Source organism: Salvelinus alpinus, chromosome 23 (assembly GCF_045679555.1).
Source record: "Salvelinus alpinus chromosome 23, SLU_Salpinus.1, whole genome shotgun sequence".
Lineage (NCBI taxonomy): Eukaryota > Metazoa > Chordata > Actinopteri > Salmoniformes > Salmonidae > Salvelinus > Salvelinus alpinus.
The window spans coordinates 27,336,801-27,349,994 of NC_092108.1; the positions used below are offsets into that span (position 1 = coordinate 27,336,801).

General features: G+C 42.2%; 1 protein-coding gene across 2 annotated transcripts in view; it reads right to left on the reverse strand.

The window, feature by feature from the left end:
* LOC139550690 (hypoxanthine-guanine phosphoribosyltransferase-like) overlaps positions 1 to 12,638 on the reverse strand; it is a 35,746-nt gene extending 23,108 nt beyond the window's left edge. The window contains exons 1-4 of one of the 2 annotated variants that reach the window (XM_071361761.1): positions 12,384 to 12,638; positions 12,078 to 12,184; positions 9,626 to 9,809; positions 9,271 to 9,336 (exon numbers count right to left, since the gene is read on the reverse strand). In XM_071361761.1, coding sequence (XP_071217862.1) covers positions 9,271 to 9,336; positions 9,626 to 9,809; positions 12,078 to 12,184; positions 12,384 to 12,434 — 408 coding nt within the window. In that variant the 5' untranslated portion in view covers positions 12,435 to 12,638. The remainder of the gene's footprint in view (positions 1 to 9,270; positions 9,337 to 9,625; positions 9,810 to 12,077; positions 12,185 to 12,383) is intronic. The other variant, XM_071361760.1, reaches the window with a different exon arrangement.
* Positions 12,639 to 13,194: the final 556 nt, after the last annotated feature.

A 13,194-nucleotide genomic window follows, 5' to 3' on the forward strand; every position in this document is an offset into this window, starting at 1 on the left:
ACTTTCTTTTCAAGTGAATCTACTTTAACAGATTGTAGCAGTTCATTTGTTTTGGTGGGCATTGAGAGCAATTTAGCTATGTTTTCCTGGATATCCTTTAGCTGTTCATTACTCTCGTTTGTTGCTCCTTGTCTTTTCCTCTGGGGGAAGCCATGGCTTGTTGGGTTTGTGTCGCTGCGTTACGTTACTAACTGATTGGTTCGCTGTTGTACACAACTGACCACTCACTCTCTCACAGTTGCTTGGGGATATACTTATCTATCAATTTTAGAGGCTTAATTATTTAATTTTTAACCACTTTTTTCTCCCAATTTCGTGGTATCCAATTGATAGTTAGTCTTGTCTCATCACTGCAACTCCCCTACGGACTCAGTAGAGGCAAAGGTCGAGAGCTCTGCGTCCTCCAAAATACGACCCTGCCAAACCGCACTGCTTCTTGACACACTGTTCGCTTAACCCGGAAGCCAGCCGCACCAATGTGTTGGTGGAAACATCGTCCAACTGACTACCGTTGTCAGCTTGTAGGAGCCCGGCTCGCCACAAGGAGTCGCAAGAACGATGAGACAAGGAAAGCAAGGGAATCCTGGCCGGCCAAACCCTCCCCTAACCCGGACGACACTAGGCCAATTGTGCGCCGCTTCATGGGACTCCCGGTCACGACGGGCTGTGACACAGCCTGGGATCGAACATGAGGCTGTAGTGTAGTCCTTAGACCGCTGAGCCACTTGTGAGGCCCCATTAGAGGATTAATTTAAACTCTGTCTGGTTTCTACATATAATCAGTTCTGTCGGTACAGAACGGAGCTACTCACACCCTATACGTCCCTTCGGTACGCGCATGCGCCTCAAAAATCTGAACCAATCATAGACGTCTATGTTTCACAAGTTTGGATAGTACAGAATAGTTGAGTACAATTCAGTATAATGTACTTTATTGTACTGTACATATCTACCTTCCTGTACTCTACCAAACTTTACTGTGATGTCCAAATTTGTGAAACATAGACGTCTACGTCTATGAAACGATTGTTTCAGATTTGGTCTGGTCTAGACCAACCAAATTAGGTCTTGTTTGGGGGTGGAGCTTATTACAATTATAGCCAGTGTGTGGAATAATACCCAAATATGCAAAAGACGGATATTACATATTTCTACCTTTGAGTACCTATTCAGGATACATCACCATGAAGAGAATGATATTCATATCCATAATTATGCATTTCTGTATAGTACAGATCAGGGACCCATGATGAAAACTTAATTATGTTATCGGATGTAAATCCACTTCACCTACTCTAGTTCAATAACCAAAATATTTGTTTTTAAACTCAAGGAGTCATGTTAAAGCTGACACCCCATTCTTTCTGCAGACATCTTTGAATCTTAATGTGGAGCAGATATTTAACAGTTCGGGGAAAATGTGGTCGTATAAGTAACTGTGGGAGATTTTACCATAAATCTGGACTTGCCCCTATGCTTACAGAAAGATATTGTGAAGTCAGTAACATACAAGTGACTAATGGCTTCATAATACTAGCTACTCAATCGGTGTTTTCCCTGTAGACAAAGTGATCCATTATGATTAAAAGTCTTGTTTTCCAGTTACAGAAGAACAGAACATTCCTGATATTGCAAAATTAAAATCAGAGGCATGCTTCACTGGGTCACTGTTGACCCACTCAGGAAGGGACAGCCAGCCAATACCAGACACCACATGTTGGGAACGAAATATTGGCATCTGGGCAAAACAACAGCTTCCTACCCCGTCATCCAGGGGCATGATCATACTCCTGATTATTAATGCTAGCAGTGTGACTTTCTACATGATATTAGTGATTACACAAGGCATGTCTAAAGGATGCCTTGCTTATCTGTTTAATATGAACCAAGGCATTCTCAAGAGAAGACATCCCAAACATGATGTGTGAAAACAAACTTAGCTACATACAGTAGTAGTGCTGTCATTTCACGTGAAACCAAAGGATGCAGTCAAGCAGAAATGAAGCCATGCTGAGTTGATGCTTTGTCTGTCTGGGGCTCAGTAGTGTCATTAATTCCTTCCAGACAGTAAAGAATTATTACCCTTAATCCTCAATCCAGACAGTGTAAACTACATGGATACAAACTGTAAGGTGTGACATAATAATACTAATGATCAATTAGCATAATCTCTAGCTAGTATCTACAGTACATCATTAATAAAAAGTGGCAACTTTCCCTAGGCCGCAATGACTTAATCTAAAATTCACACACAGTCCAAATATTCTCTATGTAGAAAAGCAATAGAGAAATGAGTTAAACTCACCACCCCATAACTCAATGGTTCAGCATGTTCCTACACACTGACATCCGAGCCACGCCTCACTACAGGGTGTACCAGTGTGTGTACAGCTTGTGTGTGTTTGATTTATATGCCAGCAGCATCTCCCTCGCTGACCTTTGATCCCATTAATGGCTGTATGCACACAAACAGATTAGACTAAGCCATTGTGTTGTTCTTCAGGGACAATGAGCATTAGTGACATTTCTGTTATGACATCTGCAGTTCTTTAAACAAAATGTACATTATCCTCCTAATATAATCTATATAAGTAGAAGGACTATTGGTCGCAGCAGTGACAGAAATAGTGATAAATTCTAGTCCTGGCAGAAAAGGAAAAATGTGGTAATAGCTCTGATCAGGGCCATTACTAACCACAGCCATTGATTTGTGCTCCAAAACTTCTGTGACACTTCTTCTGAGAAGAGACATGGGGAAGACTGCCCCATTGTGGTTGCTGAGAGACACTGCCCAAATCTCACTCAGTTCGGATTAACAACAACTACTACTGAGAAACACATGATCATGATCATATCCACTGCTTTCAAGACACATTTTAGTTTTTTTTTAAATCAGTACCGGTATTGGCTCATAACTATATCTACTAATAGAGGTTCTATTTCAGTGGACTCAGTATCGACATCTCACTATGGGACACTTCTTCTTTTGCAGGTCATTGGTTGAAGCCTTATTCAATCACGCCTAACAGGCCAATCAGAGCTTTGTGGGTGTACGCCCTGTGTCTATATAACACCCTGCACTGCTCTGGTTTCCTCATTCTTCGCCTCTTCACAAGTCTATTTGGTTACTAACTCGTTAAGCAGCTTTCTTCAGAAAACTAGCTCTGAACTTAACTGTTCCTTTCGGCGTGGGTTACCACACCACCACGGAGCGTTGAGTGGCTTATTTTCTATTTTCAGGAATTCTGCTTTACCAAGTGAAGTTACCTCAGTTAGCAGCGCTTTTTGTTGTTGGCTAGCTAAGGTACACCTGTTGCCTACACACAACTGCCGTTGTTAGCTAGCTAGCTCCACTGCTTTAGCATCCCGCTAATAGCAGGTTCCCACACATTTGACCTACTTCTACCCAGGGTCTCTAGCTCTCAGTCAGTTCCCACTGTTCGGAGTTAGCTAGCTGAACTTTTGAATGTCTTGGCTAGTTAGTGGGCTAACGGCACCACTGGTGTTTTAGCTAGCAACCTCTGGGCTAAAACCCCATTTGGGTTGTTTGGTTAGGATGCGCGGTGCTACTTATTCAGTGTGTTACCCCACCATTGAAGCACCATACTTTTTACATTCCCCTGTGAAAGATAACCCAGCCGTTTGTTCTACCTTGAGTTACTTGGTTTACACACCGAGTTGGCACTTGGTATCGCACGCAACGGCTCAGCTAGCTGGCTATCATCACTCAGGTGAAGATAGCCAGCTAATTAGCAAGCATCACTGTTGGCACTACTTTCAATACACCAAAAGTATAAAGACAGGATTTATTTCCCACCACCCTGGTAAATAAAGATTTCTGTTTCTACTTACCTGGCTCAAGCTCAAGTTACCCCGTGTTTCTCCCAACTTCACGTTGTAGTGGTAGCGCGTGGCTAGTTAACCCCCCGGTAATTCCATTTGCTTTGTCCGTCCGGTCGAAAAGAGATATCGACAGGCTTACCGGCCAAGTTGTCAGGGATGGGGGAGAAAAAGCAGCGCAAGCCTAGCAAAGCTTGCCATGGCAATTGTGGTCATTGCATATCCGGAACGGATTCCCATCCGCATCCCTCATCGACCCCGCTAGTTGTGTGCATTGCGCTCAGCTGGGCTCCGGTATCCTTAGACGTAGAGCGAAGTACATGGAAAGTATTGCCCAGGCCTCGTACTTGCTCGAGGACGACTCTGTTGACAACAAATTCTCAGAGGAAGGAAAAGCTATTCAGGCATCTCCTGCTTCAGGATGATTCGGAGAACCCCCACCTTTCCCAGGGCATGGACCTTAATTCCGACGAAATCCAGAAGTGAGGACGAGGGCATGTCTCTAGCCGCATCAGGCAGCGCCCTCTCTGACCAGGAGATGGATTTATGGCACCTCAACAAGCATCTGAGAGTCTACAGATTTCGAATGCTAATGCATGGTATGCTGTTTGATTCAACTCTGATGAGTGGTTCACCACAGTAGAACTTCTTATGGCTGCAATCCCGGTAACGGGATCGATATGACAACAGCCAGTGAAAGTGCCAAATTCAAAAAACAGAAATCTCATAATTAAAATTCCTCAGACATACATGTGTCGTGTACCATTTTAAAGGTAATCTTGTTGTTAATCCCACCAAAGTGTCCGATTTCAAATATGCTTTTCAGCGAAAGCACTACAACCGATTATGTTAGGTGACACCAAACCACAATAAGCACAGCCATTTTTCCAGCGAAAGATAGCAGTCACAAAAAGCAGAAATATAGCAAAAATTAATCACTAACCTTTGATGATCTTCATCAGATGACACTCATAGGACTTCATGTTACACAATACATGCATGTTTTGTTTGATAAAGTTAAAATGTATATAAAAAAATCTGAGTTTACATTGGCGCGTTACATTCACTAGTTCCAAAAACATCCAGTGATAGTGCATAGCCACATCGTTTCAACAGAAATACTCATCATAAATGTAGATGATAATACAAGTTATACACATGGAATTATAGATATACCTCTCCTTAATGCAACCGCTGTGTCAGATTAAAAAAAAACTCTACGAAAAAAGCAAACCATGCAATAATCTGAGACGGAGCTCAGAACAAGAGTCAAATTAGCCGCCATGTTGGAGTCAACAGAAACCAGAAATTACATGATAAATATTCCCTTACCTTTGATGATCTTCATCACAATGCACTCCCAGGAATCCCAGGTCCACAATAAATGCTTGATTTGTTCGATAATGTCCGTTATTTATGTCCAATTAGCTACTTTGGTTAGCGCGTTTGGTAAACAATTCCAAAGTCACAAAGCGCGTTCACTAAAACGTGACGAAATGTCCAAAAGTTCCGTAACAGTCAGTAGAAACATGTCAAACGATGTATTGAATCAATCTTAGAATGTTGTTAACATACATCTTGAATAACGTTCCAACCGGAGAATTGCATTGACTTCAGTTGAGCGATGGAACGGAGCTGCCTCTCACGTGAACGCGCGTGGTCACCTCATGGCAGTGGTTACTCATTCCTGTCTCATCCGGCCCCCCTTCACAGTAGAGTCATCAGACAAATTTCTATTGACTGTTGACATCTAGTGGAAGCCGTAGGAAGTGAAAACTCATCCATATCTCGCTGTAATTTCAATGGAAGCTTGGTTGAAAATCTACCAGCCTCAGAAAAAATCCAAACAGGAAGTGGAACTTCTCAGGTTTTTGCCTGCCATATGAGTTCTGTTATACTCACAGACATAATTCAAACAGTTTTAGAAACTTCAGAGTGTTTTCTATCCAATACTAATAATAAAGCAACTATGACTGAGGAGCAGGCCGTTTACTCTGGGCACCTCTGTGCACCTTTCATCCAAGCTACTCAATACTGCCCCTGCAGCCATAAGAAGTTAAGGATGCTTATTTCCACATTTGAGTTTATCCTGCATAGAGGAGATATCTAAGGTTCGTCTTCGAGGGCATAGCCTACGAATATCTCACCTTATCAGACGGTCTGTTCCCTTGCCCCACGGACATTCACAAAGTGTGCCGAAGCCGCCCTAGCACTCCTACGGGAGAGAGACGAAGGGCGTACAGTGAACGGCGTATGGTCAGAATCTATAAGTACAGCCCATATCAACGTTCTCGAGCTCTACACTGTGTTACTAGCCCTCAGGCACTTCCGTCCATTCCTACAGGGCCAACATGTCCTGGTCAGGTCAGACAATAAGTCTATGGTGGCTTATATCAACAGCCGAGGACGAATGCGCTCTAATCAACAACACTCTCTGGCGAGAGAGATCTTGCTATGGAGCAGATAAGATCTGTTTGTCTCAGAGCAACGCATGTGCCAGGCAGACTAAACTCAGGTGAGGATTTACTGTCGCGGTGGAACCCCCAACCAGGGGAGTGGCAAATTTATCCCGGAGATGTCGAGGTGGTGTAGTGGCATTATGGCAGGGCTTCCGTTGATCTTAACGCATCGCAGGACAACGCGCACTGTCGCTTGTTCTTCGCGATGAGAGATCACAACGCTCCTCTAAGTGTGGACGCGCTGGCCCACAAGTGGCTATACGTGCTTCTGTACACTTTCCCTCCAGTGGGCCTGATCCCCCCCCCCTACTCTGGAGAGAGAGAGAGCAAATGGTCTACCCCTAATCCTGATAGCACCGCATTGGCCCGGGAAGCCATGGCAGAGAATGTCCACTCCTGTATGCGCCAAACACAGGCCGAAATAAACTCAGCAAAAAAAGAAACGTCCCTTTTTCAGGACCATGTCTTTCAAAGATAATTCGTAAAAATCCAAATAACTTCACAGATCTTCATTGTAAAGGGTTTAAACACTGTTTCCCATGCTTGTTCAATGAACCATAAACAATTAATGAACATGCAGCTGTGGAACGGTCGTAAAGACACTAACAGCTTACAGACGGTAGGCAATTAAGGTCACAGTTATGAAAACTTAGGACACAAAGAGGTCTTTCTACTGACACCAAAAGAAAGATGCTCAGGGTCCCTGCTCATCTGCATGAATGTGCCTTAGGCATGCTCATGCTGCAAGGAGGCACGAGGACTGCAGATGTGGCCAGGGCAATAAATTGCAATGTCCGTACTGCGAGATGCTGAAGACAGCACTACAGGGAGACAGAACGGACAGCCGATCGTCCTCGTAGTGGCAGACCACGTGTAACAACACCTGCACAGGATCGGTACATCTGAACATCACACCTACGGGACAGGTACAGGATGGCACCAACTGCCCGAGTTACACTAGGAACGCACAATCCCTCCATCAATGCTCAGACTGTCCGCAATAGGCTGAGAGAGAACTTGGAGGTGCCTTGGTGGAAGAGTGGGGTAACATCTCACAGCAAAAACTGGCAAATCGGGTGCAGTCCATGAGGAGGAGATGCATTACAGTACTTAATGCAGCTGGTGGCCACACCAGATATTGACTGTTACTTTTGGTTTTGATCCCCCCTTTGTTCAGGGACACATTATTCCATTTCTGTTAGTCACATGTCTGTGGAACTTGTTCAGTTTATGTCTTAGTTGTTGAATATTGTTATGTTCATACAAATATTTACACATGTTAAATTTGTTGAAAATACACGCAGTTGACAGTGCGAGAACGTTTCTTTTTTTGCTGAGTTTATATACACACACTACCGTTGAAAAGTTTGGGGTCACTTAGAAATGTTCTTGTTTTTCATGAAAACATACATTAAATAAGTTGCAAGATGAATAGGAAATATAGTCAAAACGTTGACAAGGTTATAAACATTATTTTTAATTGAAATAATAATTGTGTCCTTCAAACTTTGCTTTCAACAAAGATACCTCCATTTGCAGCCTTTCAGACCTTTGGCATTCTAGTTGTTAATTTGTTGAGGTAATCTGAAGAGATTTCACCCCATGCTTCCTAAAGCACCTCCCAGAAGTTGGATTGGCTTGATGGGCACTTCTTACGTACCATACGGTCAAGCTGCTCCCACAACAGATCAATAGGTTTGAGATCCGGGGACTGTGCTGACCACTCCATTATAGACAGAATAGCAGCTGACTGCTTCTTACCTAAATAGTTATTTCATAGTTTGGAGCTGTGCTCTGGGTCATTGTCCTGTTGTAGGAGGAAATTGGCTCCAATTAAGCGCTGTCCACAGGATATGGCATGGTGTTGCAAAATGGAGTGATGGCCTGACTTCTTCAAGATCCCTTTTACCCTGTACAAATCTCCCACTTTACCACCACCAAAGCACCCCAGACCATCACATTGCCTCCACCATGCTTGACAGATGGCGTCAAGCACTCCTCCAGCATCTTTTCATTTTTTCTGCATCTCACGAATGTTCTTCTTTGTGATCCGAAACACCGCAAACTTCGATTCGTCTGTCCATAACACTTTTTTTCAATCATCCTCTGTCCAGTGTCTGTGTTCTTTTTCCCATCTTAACCTTTTCTTTTTATTGGCCAGTCTGATATGGCTTTTTCTTTGCAACTCTGCCTAGAAGGCCAACATCCCAGAGTCACCTCTTCACTGTTGACGTTGAGACTGGTGTTTTGCGGGTACTATTTAATGAAGCTGCCAGTTGAGGACTCTGTTTCTCAAACTAGACACTCTAATGTACTTGTCCTCTTGCTCAGTTGTGCACCGGGGCCTCCCACTCCTCTTTCTATTCTGGTTAGAGCCAGTTTGCGCTGTTCTGTGAAGGGAGTAGTACACAGCGTTGTACCAGATCTTCAGTTTCTTGGCAATTTCTTGCATTGAATAGCCTTCATTTCTTAGGACAAGAATAGACTGACGAGTTTCAGAAGAAAGTTATTTGTTTCTGGCCATTTTGAGCCTGTAATCGAACTCACAAATGCTGATGCTCCAGATACTCAACTAGTCTAAAGGCCAGTTTTATTGCTTTTTTAATCAGAACAACAGTTTTCAGCTGTACTAACATAATTGCAAAAGGGTTTTCTAATGATTAAGTAGCCTTTAAAAATGATCAACTTGGATTAGCTAACACAACGTGCCATTGGAACATAGGAATGATGGTTGCTGATAATGGGCCTGTGTACGCCTATGTAGATATTCCATTAAAATCAGCCGTTTCCAGCTACAATTGTAATTTACAACATTAACCATGTCTACACTGTATTTCTGGTTTGATGTTATTTTAATGGACCAAAAAAAATGCTTTTCTTTCAAAAACAAGGAAATTTCGAAGTGACCCCAAACTTTTGAACAGTAGTATGTATATATGTTATACTTCTTGTGTACAGCAGGGCTACTTACCTTTCCAGTCAGGAAAGAGAGGTCTTCAGCTCCAACGATGTGTAGATCCTCTGTGGACTGATCATTCTACAAGAAAGGGAAAGATTTGGTCAAGTTTGGTGTACAGTAATATAGAACATTAATAATACTGTCATAACATAAAAAGTATATTAATGCCAGCTGTAAATGACAACAGCCATGACTGAAGCCCATACCAGGCATACAAGGACCGGAGAAAGAAACACTACAATTCAAGTTGTGACAATTTTACCGCAAGAAAAATATATCTGATTTCACAGGGTCTTGGATTGGATTGCATCATGGAGGAATTTTCCACTTGTCCAGCATAAAAAAAAAGTGTTATTTAGGTCCTTACCACATAACTTTTGAGGCGGATGAAGTTGACACTCATGGGCAGAGTGTGGTCTGAGTTACGACTCAGTGCTTTGATCCTCTCCACCAAGTCAGCACAGAACTGGTACCCGGCTTTCAGAACACATAGCACCACAATGTCATGGTCGCCCAGGTCACCCATTATGTTACGTGCAAGCCGCTCTGTCCTGTAACACAAGTATGAGAAGGAAAGGAGTAAAGCCTGTCGCATGCTTTCCAGTCAAAACAGTTTTATGACAATTCTGTGCCGTTTTTGTTCATTTTGATGGCCGGCAGGTTTTTATCCGGCTCTTCGAGCACATTTTTTTTTTCCTTTCTTGGAGCAAGTCGGTAGTTCGGTAGCCGAAGTCTACAAACCTTCATCTGTGATTGGTCAACAGTACTACTCCTAGTAGGAGTGGGAAATACGGTTAGGATTCTTCAATAAAGTGTTTGTTGTCATTCAACGAGACATGCACATTTTTTCACTTAAGAAATACTTTACGAAACATCTTAGTTAGATGTAAAATTGTGTGACTCACATGCTGACCAAACAGCCTTGGCGAGTGCGTCCGCATTTTGACTTTGTCTATCCCCACCAGGCGCGTTCATGACATGCAGGTTAAAATACCAAAACCAACTGTGAACCAACTATATTCATTTGGGGTCAGGTCGAAACACACATGAAACCTTTCATTGACATTTAGCTTGCTTGCTGCTGTTGCTTGCTAATTTGGGAGATAAAAATTGGATTGTTATTTTACCTGAGATGCATATGGTCCTTTTTTTTGCTGGATCTTTGTAGAATTTTGACCCATTTTGAGTCACAAAATCATGTGTGCTCTACTTATAGAACCAAGTTCTATTTTAGCATAGTTTATTTTAGTGACTGGCTACGCATACGCCCGTTGAGACGCGCAACAGTTTGTATGAAATTATTGAATAACATGTATGTGTACATTTATTTTGCAATGCAGGCGGTTTGGTCAGCATGTAAGGGTGTTTTTAGATATAGTTCTCTTTAAAGTGAACTCCGGGGTAAAAAAAAGCAAAATAACTAAGTTCTCTATGTCTTCACACTGCCCTTGCCTTTGAATGAGGACTCAACTCTTTTGCCAGTTCAGTTCACCTATTTTGTGATCCGAGTCCTCTTTCCATTCACATTGCTAGGTTTATAAAGTAATCAAGATCTTTTTCCAACATTCACTCAATGCACTCTGGGTTTTTACAAAGTGCCGGTCAAGCCATTCCATCAGTACGAGTTATCAGAAAGCTATATATACACAACTACTTACATTTTGGAAGCGAATAGATTGCATTTAGTTAAAAGATGAGAGATAATAATTGTAATCAGAAGATACTAATAATATTTACATGTCAATAGTAACAGAATAAATAGCATAAGAATAACTATAGATTAAATAATTCTGTAATTGAAAACTGTACACCCAATCTAGGCTACTGCCCCTTTAAGAGCTAGAATCGATTTTGTACCCTGTTGTAATTCTCACCAAATATGTTGTCTTCTCACACGTCTTCAAACCCCACAAGTGAATAAACAGCTTATAAAGCTGTCTTAGCTTATAGTTCACATATTGCAAACAAATAATTTGAACTAAAAACTGAATCTCTGGCCTCCCGAGTGTCGCAGCGGTTTAAGGCACTGCATCGCAGTGCTTGAGGCGGCACTACAGACCCGGGTTCGATCCCAGGCGGTGTCACAGCCGGCCGTGACCGGGAGACGCGCGAGGCGGCGCACAATTGGCCCATTTGGCTTTTTTCTTTTTCCGAGCGAAGGTCTTTTAACCTTTTACTGCAGTGGGCTAAATCAGGGACAGAGTGTTTCTTGGTAGTCTTAAACAAATGTACTTTGAAACAGAAATATACATATGGTTATAGACTTTTAAAAAAGAAGACACCTGTACCATGTCAGATAGAGTTTAAAATTATTCAATTTTGAGTTTGTATCCCAATATTACACTTTATATACATCTCAGAAGACTGAAATATAACAAAACCGTATGACATAGAAACACCTTTTTCTGCGGGTAATATGAATAACCTTCCACCCATGAGACCACTAGAGGGCGATTTGGTCATTTGACTGCAGGAAAGGATTTTAAGTGATTATGCGAGTCACAGACATTCAAGTCACAGACATTCAAGTCGACTAGCCGACTTCTGCTAGGAGCAAACCGAACCTAGTATGCAGGCGCCTTTACTCAATCCAATCTCTTACCAAGCTGCCCTCCATCTCTATATGCTGTAGGTAGGCAATTGGCTTTGCATTCTCACACTCTGATAACATCCCGATAATGGATTTTAATTACTTCCCTTTGAGGAGTGGGTGACTGTTAGTCTTGTAGATTCCCAATGTCAGTGATCACACAGAAATAAATATGCAAGTGAATTGGTATATAGGCCTAACGTTACTGCATTCATGCTATATAGTTTACCTGTCCATGATGACACCATGTGGGATGTAAACACACTCTAGATCTCCAGAATAGTGTTTTGGATAGTTAAAAAGCTCTAAACTGTAACCTGGCCAGTCATCGTTGATCTAGGATGGAAAATATAGTATTCATTACAAATATTATTTACATACCGTTTAAGTTCCATGCATGCAAGAACACAGTAGACTACAACTTTAGCTACTTTGTTGCACATGAGGTTTACACATCATGCACTCATTTTATGTCGACCTCTATCACATCAGTTCGGTAGGCTATCACTTTCCCAACCAATTTCATTGTAATTACCACAATTCCTCCGTCTTTTCCGCAAGTTTGAATGGTCAAATCGTCTGCCATGTTGTTTTCTGGAACCCGAACTCGTTTTCAGAGCCGCAGTAGTCACAAGTCAGTCGCAGATCTTGGCGGAGTGTCGAATCACGAGGGAGGAGGAGCGCCACTTTGAAAGAATGTTCTCTTCTCGCCTAAACAAGCAATGCGTGAAATTGCCTGGAAACACAAAGTTGGATTTTGGCTGTAGGAATGTGAGACTATATCCCCATAAAAATATAATTGTCAACTTTACAAGATGCTGGTAGTGCTCCCCTGAAGCATGCTACTAAGATTTAAAAAAAAAAAAAAAAAAAAAATACATGCAAGAGATGCTCGCGCACGTGTGATATACAGTTGAAGTCGGAAGTTTACATACACCTTAGCCAAATACAAATACTAAGTTTTTCACAATTCCCGACAAAGACAATACAAAGGGGGAAATATAGCATGTATGTCAACTGTTCTATGGAGGGAGGTGTGTGTGTGTGACTGCATATGAATGGGACTGTGAGGGAGAGTGAATATGTGTAGGAGGGCGGTAGAGAATATGTTGTATGTGAATGAAGTCGATGTAAGGATGGGTGTAAATGAGTCGAAAAAGGGAGGGCAGAAAAAGACGGGAGGTTTTGACACGTTTGGCTTGGGTGGGCAAGGATGGGAGGTTGACCAGCTTGGCTTGGGTGGGCAAAAAAAATGAAATTGAATATTTAAAGAGGAGCTGGGTTGGAGAGGTCTATGCTGCCACTTAATGTAGTAACCGCAGAGGTGTAGGCATCCTGATAAATAA